This window comes from Macrobrachium nipponense, chromosome 41 (genome assembly GCF_015104395.2).
Source record: "Macrobrachium nipponense isolate FS-2020 chromosome 41, ASM1510439v2, whole genome shotgun sequence".
In the NCBI taxonomy this organism is placed as follows: domain Eukaryota; kingdom Metazoa; phylum Arthropoda; class Malacostraca; order Decapoda; family Palaemonidae; genus Macrobrachium; species Macrobrachium nipponense.
The window spans coordinates 46,233,591-46,249,277 of NC_061102.1; the positions used below are offsets into that span (position 1 = coordinate 46,233,591).

At 42.8% G+C, this 15,687-nt stretch overlaps 1 protein-coding gene across 1 annotated transcript in view; it reads left to right on the top strand.

The window, feature by feature from the left end:
- LOC135212739 (glutathione S-transferase theta-1-like) overlaps positions 1-15,687 on the top strand; it is a gene marked incomplete in the record, with an annotated part of 116,866 nt that overhangs the window by 28,155 nt on the left and 73,024 nt on the right. Inside the window, 1 exon segment of the mRNA XM_064246452.1 lies at positions 1,973-2,096. Within this exon segment, the coding sequence (XP_064102522.1) occupies positions 1,979-2,096 (118 nt within the window).

Genomic DNA, 15,687 nt, shown 5'->3' on the forward strand with positions numbered 1-15,687 from the left:
TGGGCCGTTTCTGGAGATAGTGCAGGAAGAATGGCTTTTCCTACACCTCGACTTCTGTGAATTACATTACCGTCTTCCCTTTCCGTCTGAAGAATGGGATAAGCTGGCAGTCCCAACTATTAAAGAATACAGAAGTATGTTGTTGACGGTCTTTAGGCTCAGAGATTTGGATCTGTCGAACAACAAAGCCATTCACGATCTTTGAGGTCTGTGGAAATCTCGAAACTGTCTAGATCGAAGCTTCCGGCATGGAACTTAGACGTAGTCTGAAGTTCCCAATGTCAAAGCATTTCGAACCTCTCCTTTCTGTAAACTTAATGCACGTGACCAGAAAGGCTAATTTTCTAACCTCTCTAAATAAGACAAAGAGGGTTAGTGAGGTTTGCCATCATCAGACGTTTTGGCTTTAGAGGACATAATGCGGTGTGTTCTCTAAGCCTTCCGTTCTTGCCTAAGAATGAAAACCCCTCTAACCCTTGGCCCAGAAGCTTGGAGATCAAGGGGATGGCACAAATTATTGGGCAAGAGCCAGAGAGAGTCCTGTGCCCTGTCAGGGCTCTCAAGTTTTATCTAGATAAAACTAAAGAAAGTCGAGGTCCTTCGGACAATCTGCGGTGTTCCGTAAAAAGACCAGACTTGCCCATGTCGAAGAACGCCCTGGCGTTATTGTTAAGGAGTTCTTTCAAAGAGGCTCATTCGTCATGTTTGGACAAAGATTTGAAATCTTTTAAACTGAATGCTCACGAGGTGAGGGTGCGGCCTCGGAAGCATTTCAACAGAGCATGGCACTCAGTAGCATCCTGAGTGCCGCATTTTAGCGAAGCAACTCTGTGTTCGCTTCACACTCCCTGCGGGATGGGAAGACGACATATGAGATCTGCGGCTCGCTAGGACCATACGTGTCCGCAGACACAATCTTGGGGGCAAGAAGTACCACTCATCCTATCCTGTAGAAAATGGTTAGGAAGAGCTGTTAATTTTAGTTGTTGGGTCGCCGCCAATGGCGGACTTCTCAATTCTTAAGCCTTAGTTAAAACATCCTTAACTTTGGCTAGGTTGGTCAGGTGGTGATATATATTACTTCTTAGCCCTCATGGTATGGTCAATATGGTCTAGTCACATTGTGGTCACGCTCCCGTTGACAGATCATCTAGAACTCACCAGCTATACAGGTCACTACCTTGCTGGAGACTCTAGTAAAGCAAAAGCCGACTTGGGTGACAGTAATCACGAAGTCAGCTATGCTAACAGGTGGAACCAAGATGTCAATCATCTGCATGCAATTTGTTTCCTAAAATCATTCTATTCTGTCCCTTCCCACCTCCAATGGTGGGATTCAGCTATATATACATATATCTGACAGATAAGTTTCATGAACAAAATGATATTGTTATGATACAATAAAGTTTGTTCATACTACCTGGCTGATATATATAATCAAGTACCCACCCACCTCCCCTCAGGGGACAGTGGCATTAAAAAATCTGAATAGAAAACGGGAATGGTTCCTGATACCCGCCTCCCAGCGGCGGGAATGGGTACTAACCACCTGGCTGACCACTGCGTGTGCCGGGAGTTTTGAAATTCTGTCGGACTTCGGAGAATACAGCTATATATATATATATCTGCCAGGTAAGTATGAACAAACTTTATTGTATCATAACAATATCATATTTTGAATGTTGGTCGCACTTGATGGCATGAAGATATAAACTAACTTAAACAGTAGGTAAGTATCCAAATATTTAATATTATCATAGAAATTTTAATTTTGTTTGCCTCCCTCTTTTTATTATAGATGAGATAGTCATTAATAAGGCAATTCAAATTAGGAATAATTGAAACTGAAATTATGTATGTATGAAAAAATGTTAAAGCTTTGTTTTTTGATACAGGGTTATTTTATTAGCAGACATCAGGAGAAACCAAAATGATTAACATACTTAATATTGACAGGTTAGAAACATCGTAGGGAGACATGGCTGGTAAATTAATACTGTATGTAGATCCTGTTTCTCAGCCATCTCGAGCTCTTTCACTGCTATGTAGAGCCATCAGAGCTCCTCACCAGGAGATTTATATTAACCTTATGAAAGGTATGTATTGTCTAACTTCAATCTTTATTTATATGTTTGTAATACTAAGCTGCTGTATTAGGTACAGTATTGTAGAACATTATGTAAATGTCAATTAGGATTGCACTGCTATACCAGAGACAGAGAGAGAGAGAGAGAGAGAGAGACAGTAAGTGCAAAATGCTTTGTAACTTATGTAATGAGATGCAAAGATGGTTATGATATTTATTGTATATGCATTGCATGTTTTTGTGTATTTTACATATGTATCTTGTCACCATACACAGTAAGTAGGTATAACGACTGAAATGGCTATGTATTTTTCAGGATTACTGTGCCTTCCCAGCAATATCTTAGTGTGACCACCATATTCAGGGGAATAGTGTTTCGGGGATTTTAATTCAAGTTAAAGTCACAGGTTGTCAACAGTTTTCTTTATTCCAAATACCCATTCGAGTCTGCCAATAAAGAACAGGAGACACTCAAACTTATAAATGTATTATCCATCATGGTTTACAGTGAGTGACTTACCTAATTATGTCGGATCTGGCTGAAGGATTATTGTGCCTTCACCAGTTCAGGAATGCTGTACTGTCTAATAACCACTCCGTACACTTGAAGGCTTCTTCAAAGGAAACATTTCCAAAGAATGTTTTAACGATGCACTCACCTTTTGGATGTCATGCAACTTAGGAAAGGAGTGAGGTTGCCTTTTGAAAGAGGGCCACTAAAATCATTCTCAGCCCATGATATCTAGGCAAACCTTCAGGGCTTGAACCAAGTATAATATTTCATATGAAGTACTAGGTTCCTTTATCAGAAAAGGGTATTTTATACATTCAACTTACCTGTCAGATATATACTTAGCTATTGACTCCGTCGCGCCGACAGAATTTCGAATTTCGCGCACACGCTACAGGTAGGTCAGGTGATCCACCGCGCTGCCGCTGGGTGGCAGGAATAGGAACCATTCCCGTTTTCCATCAGATTTTTTCTGTCGGCCATACTGGTAACATCGTTGTTGGTATCTCCGGCTGGATTTCGTTTTTGAATTGCAATTGATCTTCGTTTTGGACCTTTTGGTGACGTATTTGGATCGTTGTATTGGCACACGCTATTGTGGACCGTTATTTGGATTTTGTCTTGGATTTTTCATCATGATGTCTGATTCTGGAAGTGTGGTGAGAATGTGTGTGAATGTAGGGTGCAAGGTGAGGATGCCGAAAGCTTTGGTTGATCCTCACACTGTCTGTAGAGTATGTAGGAAGTATGAATGCTCTATCGATAACACTTGTCGTGAATGTGAGAGTTTGAGTGCTGAAGGGTGGAAGTCTCTAACTTCTTATTTAAAGAAGTTAGAGAAAGACCGGTTAAGGAAGTCCTCTTCCAAAACCAAGCCTAGCTCTCTTTCTTCAGGTGACTTGGTGAGTAATTTTGTACCCTCTTCTAACATTATGAATGCTCCTTCTAATGTTTCAGGACCTTCTCCTAATGCAGATCCTAACGATTCTGCTTCAGAGATCGCAAGCCTTAAAGCAGCGCTTATGAAAATGGAGCGTAAAATGGCTGCCATGGAAGGTAAGCAAAATTTGAGTGCTGTGGAAAGTGATGTGAATGTCCCCAGTGAAGTGGAGGAGGCGTCTGATTGGCTTCACAACGCTCCCAGGCCTAGACCTCTTTCAAGCTCCCAAGCCCAGAGGAGAAGGAATGTCAAAAGCCGTACGGAGGTTGTGGAGAATCCCCACCAGTCAGACGTCTCTTCGGCAGAATCTGTGACACCGCAGACTGCCAAAGAGCGCATTAGAAAAAGCATTCTACGTGAGTGTTTTTCTTCGTCCGAGAATTCGTCACCCAAGAGAGGATGGAGATCGGCGGATCATTCTTGTCCCCTGAAGAGGATCTGGGAAGAAACTGGGATAAACTCTAGTCCGGAACGTTTTTCGGAGGATTCCCCGACGGAGAACAAGAAAGCAAAAGTTTTGCCTTCTCCCGCTAAGTCTTGGAGAATGGAGAAAGAATGCTCTCCTTCCACTCAATTGGATCAAAGGGATGAAACAACTAAGATTTTGCAGAATATGCAAGAGTCCATTGCTTCCCTAGTGGGGGTTCTTTCCCGAGATCCGCCCAGAAGGAAGGAAATTTTTCTTCCGGTGAAGAAATCTAAAACTCCTTATTATCAACCTCCCAGGAAAGAAGTTTCTTCTTCGGATGAGGAGTCTATCTTTCACAGACCCACGAAGTTACGGGTTCATGGAGCGCTTGCCGGGCGCGAGGCGCCAGCCGAGCGGGAAGCGCCAGCCAGGCGCAAGGCGCCAGTCAGACGCGAAGCTCCAGTTAGGAGCGAAGCGCCAGCCAGGCGCGATGCGCCAGCCAGGCGAGAAGCGCCAGCCAGGCGAGAAGCGCCAGCCAGGCGAGAAGCGCCAGCCAGGCGAGATGCGCCAGCCAGGCGAGAAGCGCCAGCCAGGCGAGAAGTGCCAGCCAGGCGTGAGGCGCTAGTCAGGCGCAATCCTAACATCAGGACAAGAAGAGCCAGGAAAGGACTATTCTTCAGATCGATATATTTATAAAGAACAACCTTTTGAGAATAGGGGAAGTTTCTCAGAGGAAGCGACGGAGCGCGATGCGCCACCCAGACGCGAGGTACCAGCCAGACGCAAGGGGCCAGCCAGGCGTGAAGCGCCGGCCAGGTGCCAGCCGAGTGCGAGGAGCCAACCAAGCGCGAAGCGCCAACCAGGCGCGAGGCGCCAGCTGAAAAGGAAACGCAAATTAGGCGTGAAGAGCCAGACAAGCGAGAAGTTGCAAGCAGTAGCAGAAGATCTTTATTTAGACATGTGATATCTTCTGATAGCGATTCTCCTGTAAATAGGAGCCCGACTCAGATTAGACAGAATCGAACTCCACAAAGGGAACCTTGTACATCGAAGGTTTCTACTTCCATATCTCAAGATAATTTAGTGGAAGGGAAAGAGAGAGCTTCTAGATCGGTTAGCCTCTCTCCTTCTAGGAGTATCTCTCCTACAGGTAAAGATTCCCATAAAAGGGCTCTCTCTCCTTCCATGATGGAGTTGGAAGACGTATCGGAGGAAGAAACACCGAACAATGAAGGTGTATCTAATTATAAAGTGTTAGCTTCTCTTCTCCTTCAAGAGTTTGGAGACTCTCTAAGCCCTGCAGCTCCTCCCTCTCCGAGATCTCTGTTCTCAAGTACGAAGACTCCTAAGTCCTCTTCGTATTTAAAGATGAAACCAGCTATTTCAATGAAGAAGGCTCTTCAATCATTAAATATTTGATGAAATTGAAGAAGGAAGCTCAGAAGACAGTTTTTTGCTCTCCTCCTTGTAAACTCGGAGGTAGGAGAGGATTTTGGTATAAGACGGCGGAAGCGATGGGGCTTATGCTTCCATCTTCCGCAGAAGCGGATGTTTCAAGCTTGGTTGAAGCATCAAGAAGACATGCATTGAACTCAGCGAAGGCATATTGGAGCATGTCGGAATTGGATCAGCACCTTAAGGGGCTTTTCCATTTACTAGAAGTATTTAACTTCTTGGATTGGTCCCTTGGAGTGCTGGCCAAAAAGGCTAAGGAACCGGACGTTTTGGAACCTGAAGTTTTGCATAGTATTTTATCCTGTATGGATAAAGCAGTTCAAGATGGTTCGGGAGAATTGACATCTCTGTTCGGATCGGGAGTAGTGAAGAAGAGATCGTTATTTGGTTCGTTCCTAACCAAATCCGTGTCTCCTTCACAGAGGTCAGCCCTTTTGTATGCCCCTCTATCGGATCATCTTTTTCCGTCTCACTTGGTGAAAGATATTGCAAAGTCGCTTGCTGAAAAGGCAACCCAAGATCTCTTGGTTCAATCCACCAAGAAAACAAGACCAGCAGTACCAGTGACGAAGAAGACTACTCGTACTCCGGTAGTGCCCTTTCGGAGAGGTTCCACCTCTCGTCCTCCGACTAAAAGGAAGACAACAGAGAAGCGAGGAAGGTCCTCCTTTCGGGCCTTTAAGAAATCAAAATAGCAGCAAAGTCCTCCAAACATCTGTAGGGGCCAGACTCCTAAACTTTGTAGGGGCCTGGGCAATAAGGGAAGACGTTAGCAGTCTTGGAGAAGGGCTACATTATACCTTTTCAGGACAAACCACCTTTGTCAAAATCTCCAAAGGAACTGTCGGCGAAGTACAAGGACCCTGTTCTGAGAGAGAGACTTCTTCAGATGGTGATAGCGATGAGGGACAAAGAGGCAATAGAAGAGGTTCAGGATCCTTCCTCTCCGGGGTTTTACAACCGCCTAATCCTAGTACCGAAGGCATCAGGAGGATGGAGACCGGTCTTGGATGTGAGCATCCTGAACTGTTATGTGGAAAAGAAAAAGTTCTCGATGGAGACTTCTGCCTCGGTACTTTCGGCCCTGCGGAGGGGAGACTGGATGGTCTCTCTGGACCTTCAGGATGCCTATTTTCTCGTTCCTATTCACCCATCGTCGAAGAAGTATCTCAGGTTTGTGATACAAGGAAAGGTCTACCAGTTTAGGGCCTTGTGCTTCGGCCTCTCCACGGCTCCGCAGGTATTTACGTACCTGATGCGGAACGTAGCCAGATGGCTACATCTGGAAGGTATAAGCGTCTCTCTTTACCTAGACGATTGGCTGATAAGAGCAAAATCCCAGGAACAATGTTTGGAGGATCTGCGGAAGACACTCGAATTGACAAAATCGTTAGGACTTCTCTTGAATCTCGAGAAATCTCAGATGGTCCCCAGTCAGGACTTAGTCTATTTGGGGATTCAGATGAATTCTCGGGATTTTCGGGGTTTTCCGTCCCAAGAAAGGATTCTTCGAGGGATTCAGAAAGTTACGTCTTTTCTAAAGAAAGAGAAGAGTTCAGCCAGGGAGTGGCTAAACCTTCTAGGGACTCTTTCTTCCCTAGAACAATTTGTGTCCCTAGGAAGACTTCATCTACGACCACTGCAATTCTTCCTAAAGAAATCGTGGACTTGGAAAAAAGGCCGTCTGTCGGACACTTTTCCGGTAACAATAGAGGCGAAGAAACACCTGAAGTGGTGGCTGCTCCCGCTAAAAAAGAACAAGGGAGTTTCTCTAGAAGTTCGGAACCCAAACCAAATCTTGTTCTCAGACACTTCAGAGACGGGATGGGGAGCGACCCTAGGGGCAAGAGAAGTGTCGGGCAGATGGGAGAAAGAACAAAAGGACTGGCATATAAATGCCAAAGAACTGTATGCAGTATTCCTGGCATTGAGATCCTTCGAGTCAGAAGTGAAAAATCAAGTGATTCAAGTCAACGCGGACAACACTACGGCGTTGGCTTATATAAAAAAACAAGGGGGGACGCACTCGTTTTCCCTGTACGAGATAACGAGGGACCTGTTGTTATGGACGGAGGAGAGGAACATTACCCTCCTAACCAGATTTGTCAAAGGGGAAAAGAATGTCAGAGCAGACAGGCTCAGCAGGACAAACCAAGTTCTCCCCACGTAATGGACTCTGCACGAACAAGTTTGTCAAAGTCTGTGGAACCTGTGGGAAAGACCACAAATAGATTTATTTGCGACGTTCCTTTCAAAAAGGATAGAGAACTTCTGCTCCTCAGTCGAAGACCCGAGGGCGATAGCGGTGGATGCCATGCTACTAGAATGGTCAGGACTCGACGCTTACGCCTTCCCTCCATTCAAGTTGCTAGGAGTAGTGATGAAGAAATTCGTAGCATCAACAGGGACGAGACTAACTCTCATCGCCCCGTTTTGGCCATCCCAAGATTGGTTCACAGAGGTACAGGAATGGACAGTAGACTACCCAAGATCTCTTCCAAACAGGATAGATCTTCTCAGACAACCCCACTTCGAGAGGTACCATCAAAACCTCCCCGCTCTCGCTCTGACTGCCTTTCGACTATCGAAAGATTGGTCACAGCGAGAGGCTTTTCAAGCAAAGCTTCAAGCAATTGCTAGAGCCCGAAGATCGTCAACTATTCGGGTCTATCAATCGAAGTGGGATGTGTTCAGAAGATGGTGTAGGAAGAATAAACTGTCCTCCTCCGATACCTCTGTGACCAATATAGCAGATTTTCTGTTATTCCTGAGAGAAGAATCCCATCTTTCTGTGTCTACCATAAGAGGATACCGAAGCATGCTCTCGTCGGTATTTAGAAATAGAGGTTTGAATTTGGCAGAGGATAAAGATTTACACGATCTAATAAGATCGTTTGAAACTTCTAAATCTATATCTTCAGTTCATCCAAGCTGGAATCTAGATGCAGTACTCAAATTCCTCTCATCAGAAAAATTTGAACCTCCCGACCGTGCATCGTTCAGAGACTGGACGAGAAAGTGTATTTTCCTCATAGCCTTAGCTACGGTTAAGAGAATAAGTGAAATCCATGCCCTAGATTCTCGGGTGGGTTTTAAGAAAGACGCAGCAATCTGTTCTTTCCAAACTCTATTTTTGGCTAAAAATGAAAACCCTTCGAAACCCTGGCCAAGGAGTTTTGAAGTGAAAAGTCTTTCAACATTGGTGGGAGACGAAATTGAAAGAACGTTATGCCCAGTTAGAGCTCTTAAGTTCTCTCTTAAGAAGAAGGAAGAGCTAGGGGCATGTAAACAAGGTTTATGGTGCGCAGTTCGTGATACGAAAAGACCAATGTCCAAAAATACGCCAGCGTATTTTGTTAGAAGTGTGATTACGGAAGCTCACAGTGAATGTGCAGACGATTCCTTTAAGACACTGCGAGTAAAGGCTCATGAGGTAAGAGCTGTGGCGACATCATTATCTTTCCAAAAGAATATGTCCATGAAGGATATTATTAATGCGACCTATTGGAGATGCAACTCGGTATTCGCATCCCACTATCTTAGAGATGTTAGGATTACCTATGACAAGTGCTTCTCTCTGGGTCCTTTTGTGTCTGCGGATACAGTGCTGGGACTTGGGACGCATACCGATCCTTAACTTAAAATATTAAAATTAGTTGTGCTAAGACCTTACCTTTGAGATGGGTTCTAAGTTTCTTACATGACGGCTGGATGTCGCACAGGCGGCCATTGCCTTGGATAAGTAAGGAACTGTGAGTTTATCTTATAGGATGGGCTATACTAGAGACTGTGTCTTTGATCATACGTAAATCTCCACTTTTTGAGACAGGTTTCTGGTTTACTGCTAGTAAGGGTGCTTGTTATCGCACAGGCGGTCGTTATCCTTGTCAGTAAGGAACTGGAAATGTGCCTTATAAACGGAGTTGTACTAAAGACTTTGTCTAAATTCGTACATGATCCTCCCTTTTTGAGACAGTATCAAGGTTTTATGCTGGCAGGAGTACTTGACGTCGCACAGGCGGCCGTTGCTTTTGCCAGTAAGAGGCTGAGAATAGGTCTTAAAAGCGGGGTTGTACAAAATTAAATTTTGATTTTATATTTCGTGAAAATGTTATGTGTAAGGTAATTGTGATTGAGTTTTTTGGTCGTTTGCAAGGGGTTCGGGGATGATTCCTTGCAATCTTAGTAATAACATGGTGTTAGGTTAAGGTGATCGGGATCGGTATTGTGCTCCTTAGAAAAAAGGTTCTTGTCATATAAGTTGATTGAAACCCTTTGACATAGCCCTTATAGGATCTGCCAAGTAAGTGGATAAGACCCCTTTGGCAGACCTACAAGAACTCTTAGCAATAGATCAATATCTCGCTGAGGCTCTTGAGACTAAGCAGACTCCTGGGCATTAACCCTCTTACGCCGGAGCGGTAAATAAAAAATTGTCTCCCGTGTGCCGGAGGGGTTTCGGAGTGAGCGCGGAAGCGGAAAAAATATTTTTTTCAAAAACTCACAGCGCGCTTAGTTTTCAAGATTAAGAGTTCATTTTGGGCTCCTTTTTTTGTCATTGCCTGAAGTTTAGTATGCAACCATCAGAAATGAAAAAAAATTATCATTATCATATATAAATAATGCGATATATGATAGCGCAAAAACAAAATTTCATATATAATTGTATTCAAATCGCGCTGTGCGCAAAACGGTTAAAGGTAACACGTTACTTTTTTTTTCTTTGTAATGTACACTAAATTGCGATCATTTTGGTATACAGTGGACCCCCCGTATTCGCGTTCTCCAGATTCGCGGACTCTCACATTCGCGGATTTCTCTGGGGAACGTTTCCCTGCATTATTCGCGGAAAATTCGCGCATTCGCTGTATTTTTCTATGATAAATATCCACAAATTCCTGGTTTTTTTGATGAATTTCATCATAAAATGCACTTTCTGGGCTCAGCTCGTGTCGCTGCGCGAAATATCCTTTAATCTATTATTTCTAGGGTAAATGTACTAACACATACCAGAGAATAAATAAATAAAGAAAAAGGTCAGTATAACTGACTCGCTCACTCTCCCAGAGAGTGTCGGTATGAACACTATGGCGAGTGAGACCACTACCACGAGCCAAATGCCAATAGAATTCTCCCACTACAAAATCCCCCAAGAGGAGAGCCGACCCACAGAGTGGGCAGCACCTACTACTACTACTCCATCCCATGCTGCCGACTGCTGCGCCTCTGGTGGCCATCCTTTTCAGTTAGCGCACACGAGACACACGTGCCATTTTCTTCTCTGTGTTTTTGTGCCCTTTCCTTTGGATTTTATTACCATGGAGCGTGCAGCCATCGCAGCAGCTAAGTTAAGTACTCAATGTTTATTGCTAATTGGTTTTTTCCGGCCCTGAGCACGTATTTGCCGTTTTTTAGGTATAAATACGGTCTCTAGGTCGGAAGCATGGCAGCATGGTTCTGCCTCGTGGTGGGTCCGTTCTGGGTCGCCCATACCCAGAACTTCCCCTGGCTTTTGTACCTCTTATTTTTATTATCCGCTTTGTTTAGGGTAAGGTCTACACGGTTTGTCATGCATGCATGTCTTTTACCTTATGTAGGCTCTTCCATCCAGACCCTAGCCACGGCTCTTAGTATCGGCCTCGGCTAGCTTTGAGTGGTAGACTTGCCTTCGGGTTAGTCGTACACTCCTGGATTTTTTCTCCTACTATTTTGTTTTCTTTCTTTCATTTTGTTATTCATTTTGTATATTTATGTGATATTGTTAGGTTAGTTAGGCGTCTGGCTCGCTTAGCCTAGGTCATGGCCCATTGGGCCTTTATGTTACCGCTTTTCAGCTCGGTTGCTTCCCGATAGCATCTCTCTGATCAGTTGGTTATGTTTCTTAGGCTTAGTTGTTTTTATTCTTATCGCCCCGTGGTCACTATGTGATCACGAGGCAGCCAGACGCCTGTCCAGTCACCTTGCCCCCCTCCCGCTCTTCCATAGAGTCGGGGGGGGTGGCTAGGCCTGCCCATGCTCGCTCCGCATACCCGAGCCTGCCTCCCTCTCTCCCCCCAGGCGGAGGGGGTAGAGGGACGGGACAGACCCAGACTGGACTCGACCTCTCCGGCTTCTCGGTCCGGTCGGATGGTAAGGTGGGGGGGACTGGCCTTTCCCCCCTCCGTTACTACTCCGTCGCTCCGTTACTAGCCCGAGTCTGTATGCCCCTTGCTCTTTCCCACCTTACTAGGGCTCCTTTACCACCGGAGACCTGGCATCCAGCGGAAAGGTGCTAGTCTACCCCACGGGGTGGACCGGAACATACAGTCGGTCCCTTCTAACCTCTCCGTTTCACTGAGTTATACACTCCGCCACGCACTGGACTTTTTGTGATAAAACTATTAAAAAACCAAGTATGAAAATTTTTAGTGGGTTTTTCTTGAGTTTTAACTAACAAAATAGGCTGATTTTAGCATTTTCATAGGGGTTCCAAACATTCGCGGATTCTAACTATTCACGGGGGGTCTGGTACGCATCCCCCGCGAATACGGGGGGACCACTGTATAACACATTGTAAAACGATAAAAGCAACACAGAGAAAATATTATCACAAAATAATGCATGAATTCGTAACACGTGGACGTAAACAAATATTTTTATCAAAAATTCAAGACAAATGATTGAATATTACTATACTGTAAGATTATTAGCTTACAATTGCAGTTTTCGACCATGTCTGATGAGTTAAAGTTGACCGAATGTCGAATTTTTTTTATATATATTATTTATATGCAATTATTTCAGAAATAAATAAAGCTACAACCTTCAAATATTTTTAGTTTTATCTCAAAACTGATAAAAGCTACAATCATGAGTATTTTATTGTTGTATTCTACATAAAAATGCGCACATTTTCATATATAATACTTCATGTAACGGCTAATTTACAATGGTACAAAAATTATGTCAGTGACGAAATAATTTCCGAGATGTGTCACAGATAGTTTTTAGTGCGGCAAGAAAGAAATTCGTGCTTGTGCGCCTGCGTAACGATTGTAAACAAAACAACACCTTGATCCGTGAACTCCCAGCATCCCCCAAGGCGCGTGATTCAAAAGTTTTAGGCTGGTAGGCCTATAAGTATTTTTCCGCGAATTTTAAAAAAAATCTTTTGTAAGTCGACGTAAAATACGTCCAGTCGGCACAGGGGAGACAAAAAATGTCGACGTAAAATACGTCCAGTCGGCGTAAGAGGGTTAACCATGAAGCCTTCAGTCTATACAGGTAGGAACCAAGGTTTTATTTTATTACCTACAACGTATGTTGTGATTTCTGTTTAAATCAGTTATTAGCTGTCTTTTACCCTCCTCCAATGGTGTGAATCAGCTAAGTATATATCTGACAGGTAAGTTGAATGTATAAAAATGATATTGTTATGATACAATAAAGTTTTATACATACTTACCTGGCAGATAAATACTTAGTTATTGACTCCGTCTCGCCGACAGAATTTTGAATTTCGCGCACACGCTACAGGTAGGTCAGGTGATCCACCGCGCTGCCGCTGGGTGGCAGGAATAGGAACCATTCCCGTTTTCCATCAGATTTTTTCTAAACCATCTGTCTCCTGAGGGGAGGATGGGTGGGCAATTAATTGTATATATCTGCCAGGTAAGTATGTATAAAACTTTATTGTATCATAACAATATCATTTTTCCCTTTAAAATAGGTCCTCATTTGTGGCCAGGAATGATAGGCCAGAAGACAGCACAAATGACAACTAGGTGTTATGAGTGACGAAATGTTGTCCTTATCTAAGAGAGCCCTTTATGTTAATCCAAGCTCCTGATGCCAAAGTAGTTAAGAAGATTGCCTTTTGCAGCATATGAGTTTTAGTTGTATTGGGCCCATGAATTGAAAGGGTGACAGGGTTCTAAAAACCTTATTCAAAGACCAGGTAATGGGAAACTTTGCAGGATTGGACTTTTGCAGTGTAAAAGACAAGAGAATGGAATCAACAATTTCTATATTAGAATCAGTTCCTAAACCATAAGGCAAGGTTTCCACCAATGGTGCCTTGTATGCCGTAATTGTTGAAATAGCAAGGCACTTTACATAAAGAGATAATAAAATGTAAAACTTTTTTTAGCAGATTTCAACTAGGCTCTCAGTGTCAGGGTAATCTAAGCACATTTCCCATACTGGCTGTTGTGTTGGATAGATGAAGTCCATAGTTTTGCACTAGGTACTTAGCAGTGTTTGGCAAAAAATCTTCATAGAGTAGATTTAAAATTCCATGTGAAGGTCACGGCTCAGAAAGGGGAATAAGTAGATGATTTCCCCTCCTTTTGTCCGGGATAGAACAAAGGACAGCAATATTCTTTTGCCTGTTGTTAAGAAATAAGGAACCAATTATATAATTGTCTGCAGTCCACCTCTTATAATGGTATAGGACGGAGACCAGTTGTATGTTAGATCTTGCGACTGTGATATGCAAGCATTGTGGTTCCTTTTCCCTTTCTCGTCTGAGTGACATCAAGTTGATTTTGTTTCTTCTTCAGAGTAGGGGAGATTACTCAAACTTCCTGAGTTAACTTCAACAACTTTATTATAACCTCCATCACAGGAGTATAGGAAGGTTTAGTCAGATGACTGCCTTCTTAAAAGATGAGAAGAGAACTGACTTTAAAAGAGGGTCGCATCGATAGCTGACAATAGCTATCTCAGCATATACAAAATAACAGACATGACTCGGAAGTCACATGTTTCCTCTATAGGTGATAGGTCACCAGCTTCTCATGGAAGGTGCTGTGACCTGTTTACAAGAGATGAACAGTTGTGGATACAGGCAAATGCAAACCAGGCCGCTGCAAGCATTGCATGGCATGGTCTAGTTTTACGTCCTGTTATGGCTATCGATCACCCTCCTAACTCACCAATGACCCCTTGGGTCATGGGTTTATTTACAGATATGGAAAATATCTGTATTTTTATAATGTATGCATTACATTAGCTCGGTCAGCTAATGTTTCATAGGAGTGTGATCATATATACAGTGGTACCTCGAGATACGAAATTAATCCGTTTCGAAGCGGCCTTCGTATTATGAGTTTTTCGTATCTTGGAACACATTTTACATGTAAAATGGCTAATCCGTTCCAAGCCCTCCAAAAACACCCCAGTTATTATATTTTCCAGGCCTAAAACACATGTTCTAGGGTTACAACGCCGATCCGACGGAAGAAATATGACTCCAAAAAGGCAAAATACTGTACATACTTGAGTAATATTCAACTGCATGTAATGTTCAACCCCATTTTTACTGCATTTATTAGGACTTTAGCATATGTCCCTTAGCAATAAGCCTAGCCTATGTTAGCGGTTGCTACTGTAGCCTAGTCTATGATTCTGACATCTAAACCTAAGAGCTAAAAGCTTAGAATATGCCAATAAAATGTATAAATAATCAGTATGTACTAATTTCAAATAATTATTAATTAATCATTAACTATAATACACAAACAAACAAAAAACAAACCTTCCAATCGATTGTTTACATTCAGCTCTTACCCGTCTTACGAATATCGAACGAGCGCCAAGCAATCATTTTTCCTAGCACACAGTAAGCCATAAATTGTCATTATTATCTCTCTTCACTAATGAAACTACCAAACAGTATAATAACCATTCATTTCTATTCTTTATTCTATCTTTACCTAATGGAGATACCGAGTTACTGACAGCTATAATGAAACATACGTATACGTAACGTAATAATAAAACAGAAGAAGAATTCTAAAAAATACGTATTTGTTGGCAGTCTGATTTATTTTATATTTTATGATATCTAATTCTTAATTTTTTTATTAAATGTATTGCATGTACTCATTTCAAATAATTATTAAGTAACCATTAACTATGATAAACAAAAACAAAAAAAGCTTCCAAACGTCTGTTTACATCCAGCACTTATGAGTATCGAACGATCGACAAGCAATCACTTTACACAGTAAGCCATAAATTTTCATTATCTCTCTTCAACTACTGAAACTACCAAACAGTTTAATAACCATTCATTTCTATTCTTTATTCTATCTTTACCTAATGTTTTTTTTTTATTAAATGTATTGCATGAATAAGTTTTTCAATTTACAGCATCCTTTTACCAATAGAATACTTAAAGCACAAGGGGTAGAAGTTGACCAATAGGAGAGCAGGACCTTATGGGGTGACTAGCATCAGGAACCAATGGGAGAACGGGAGGATGGTGGCGAGTTTACTCAGTTGGCGGCGCGGGAGTTTTAAAA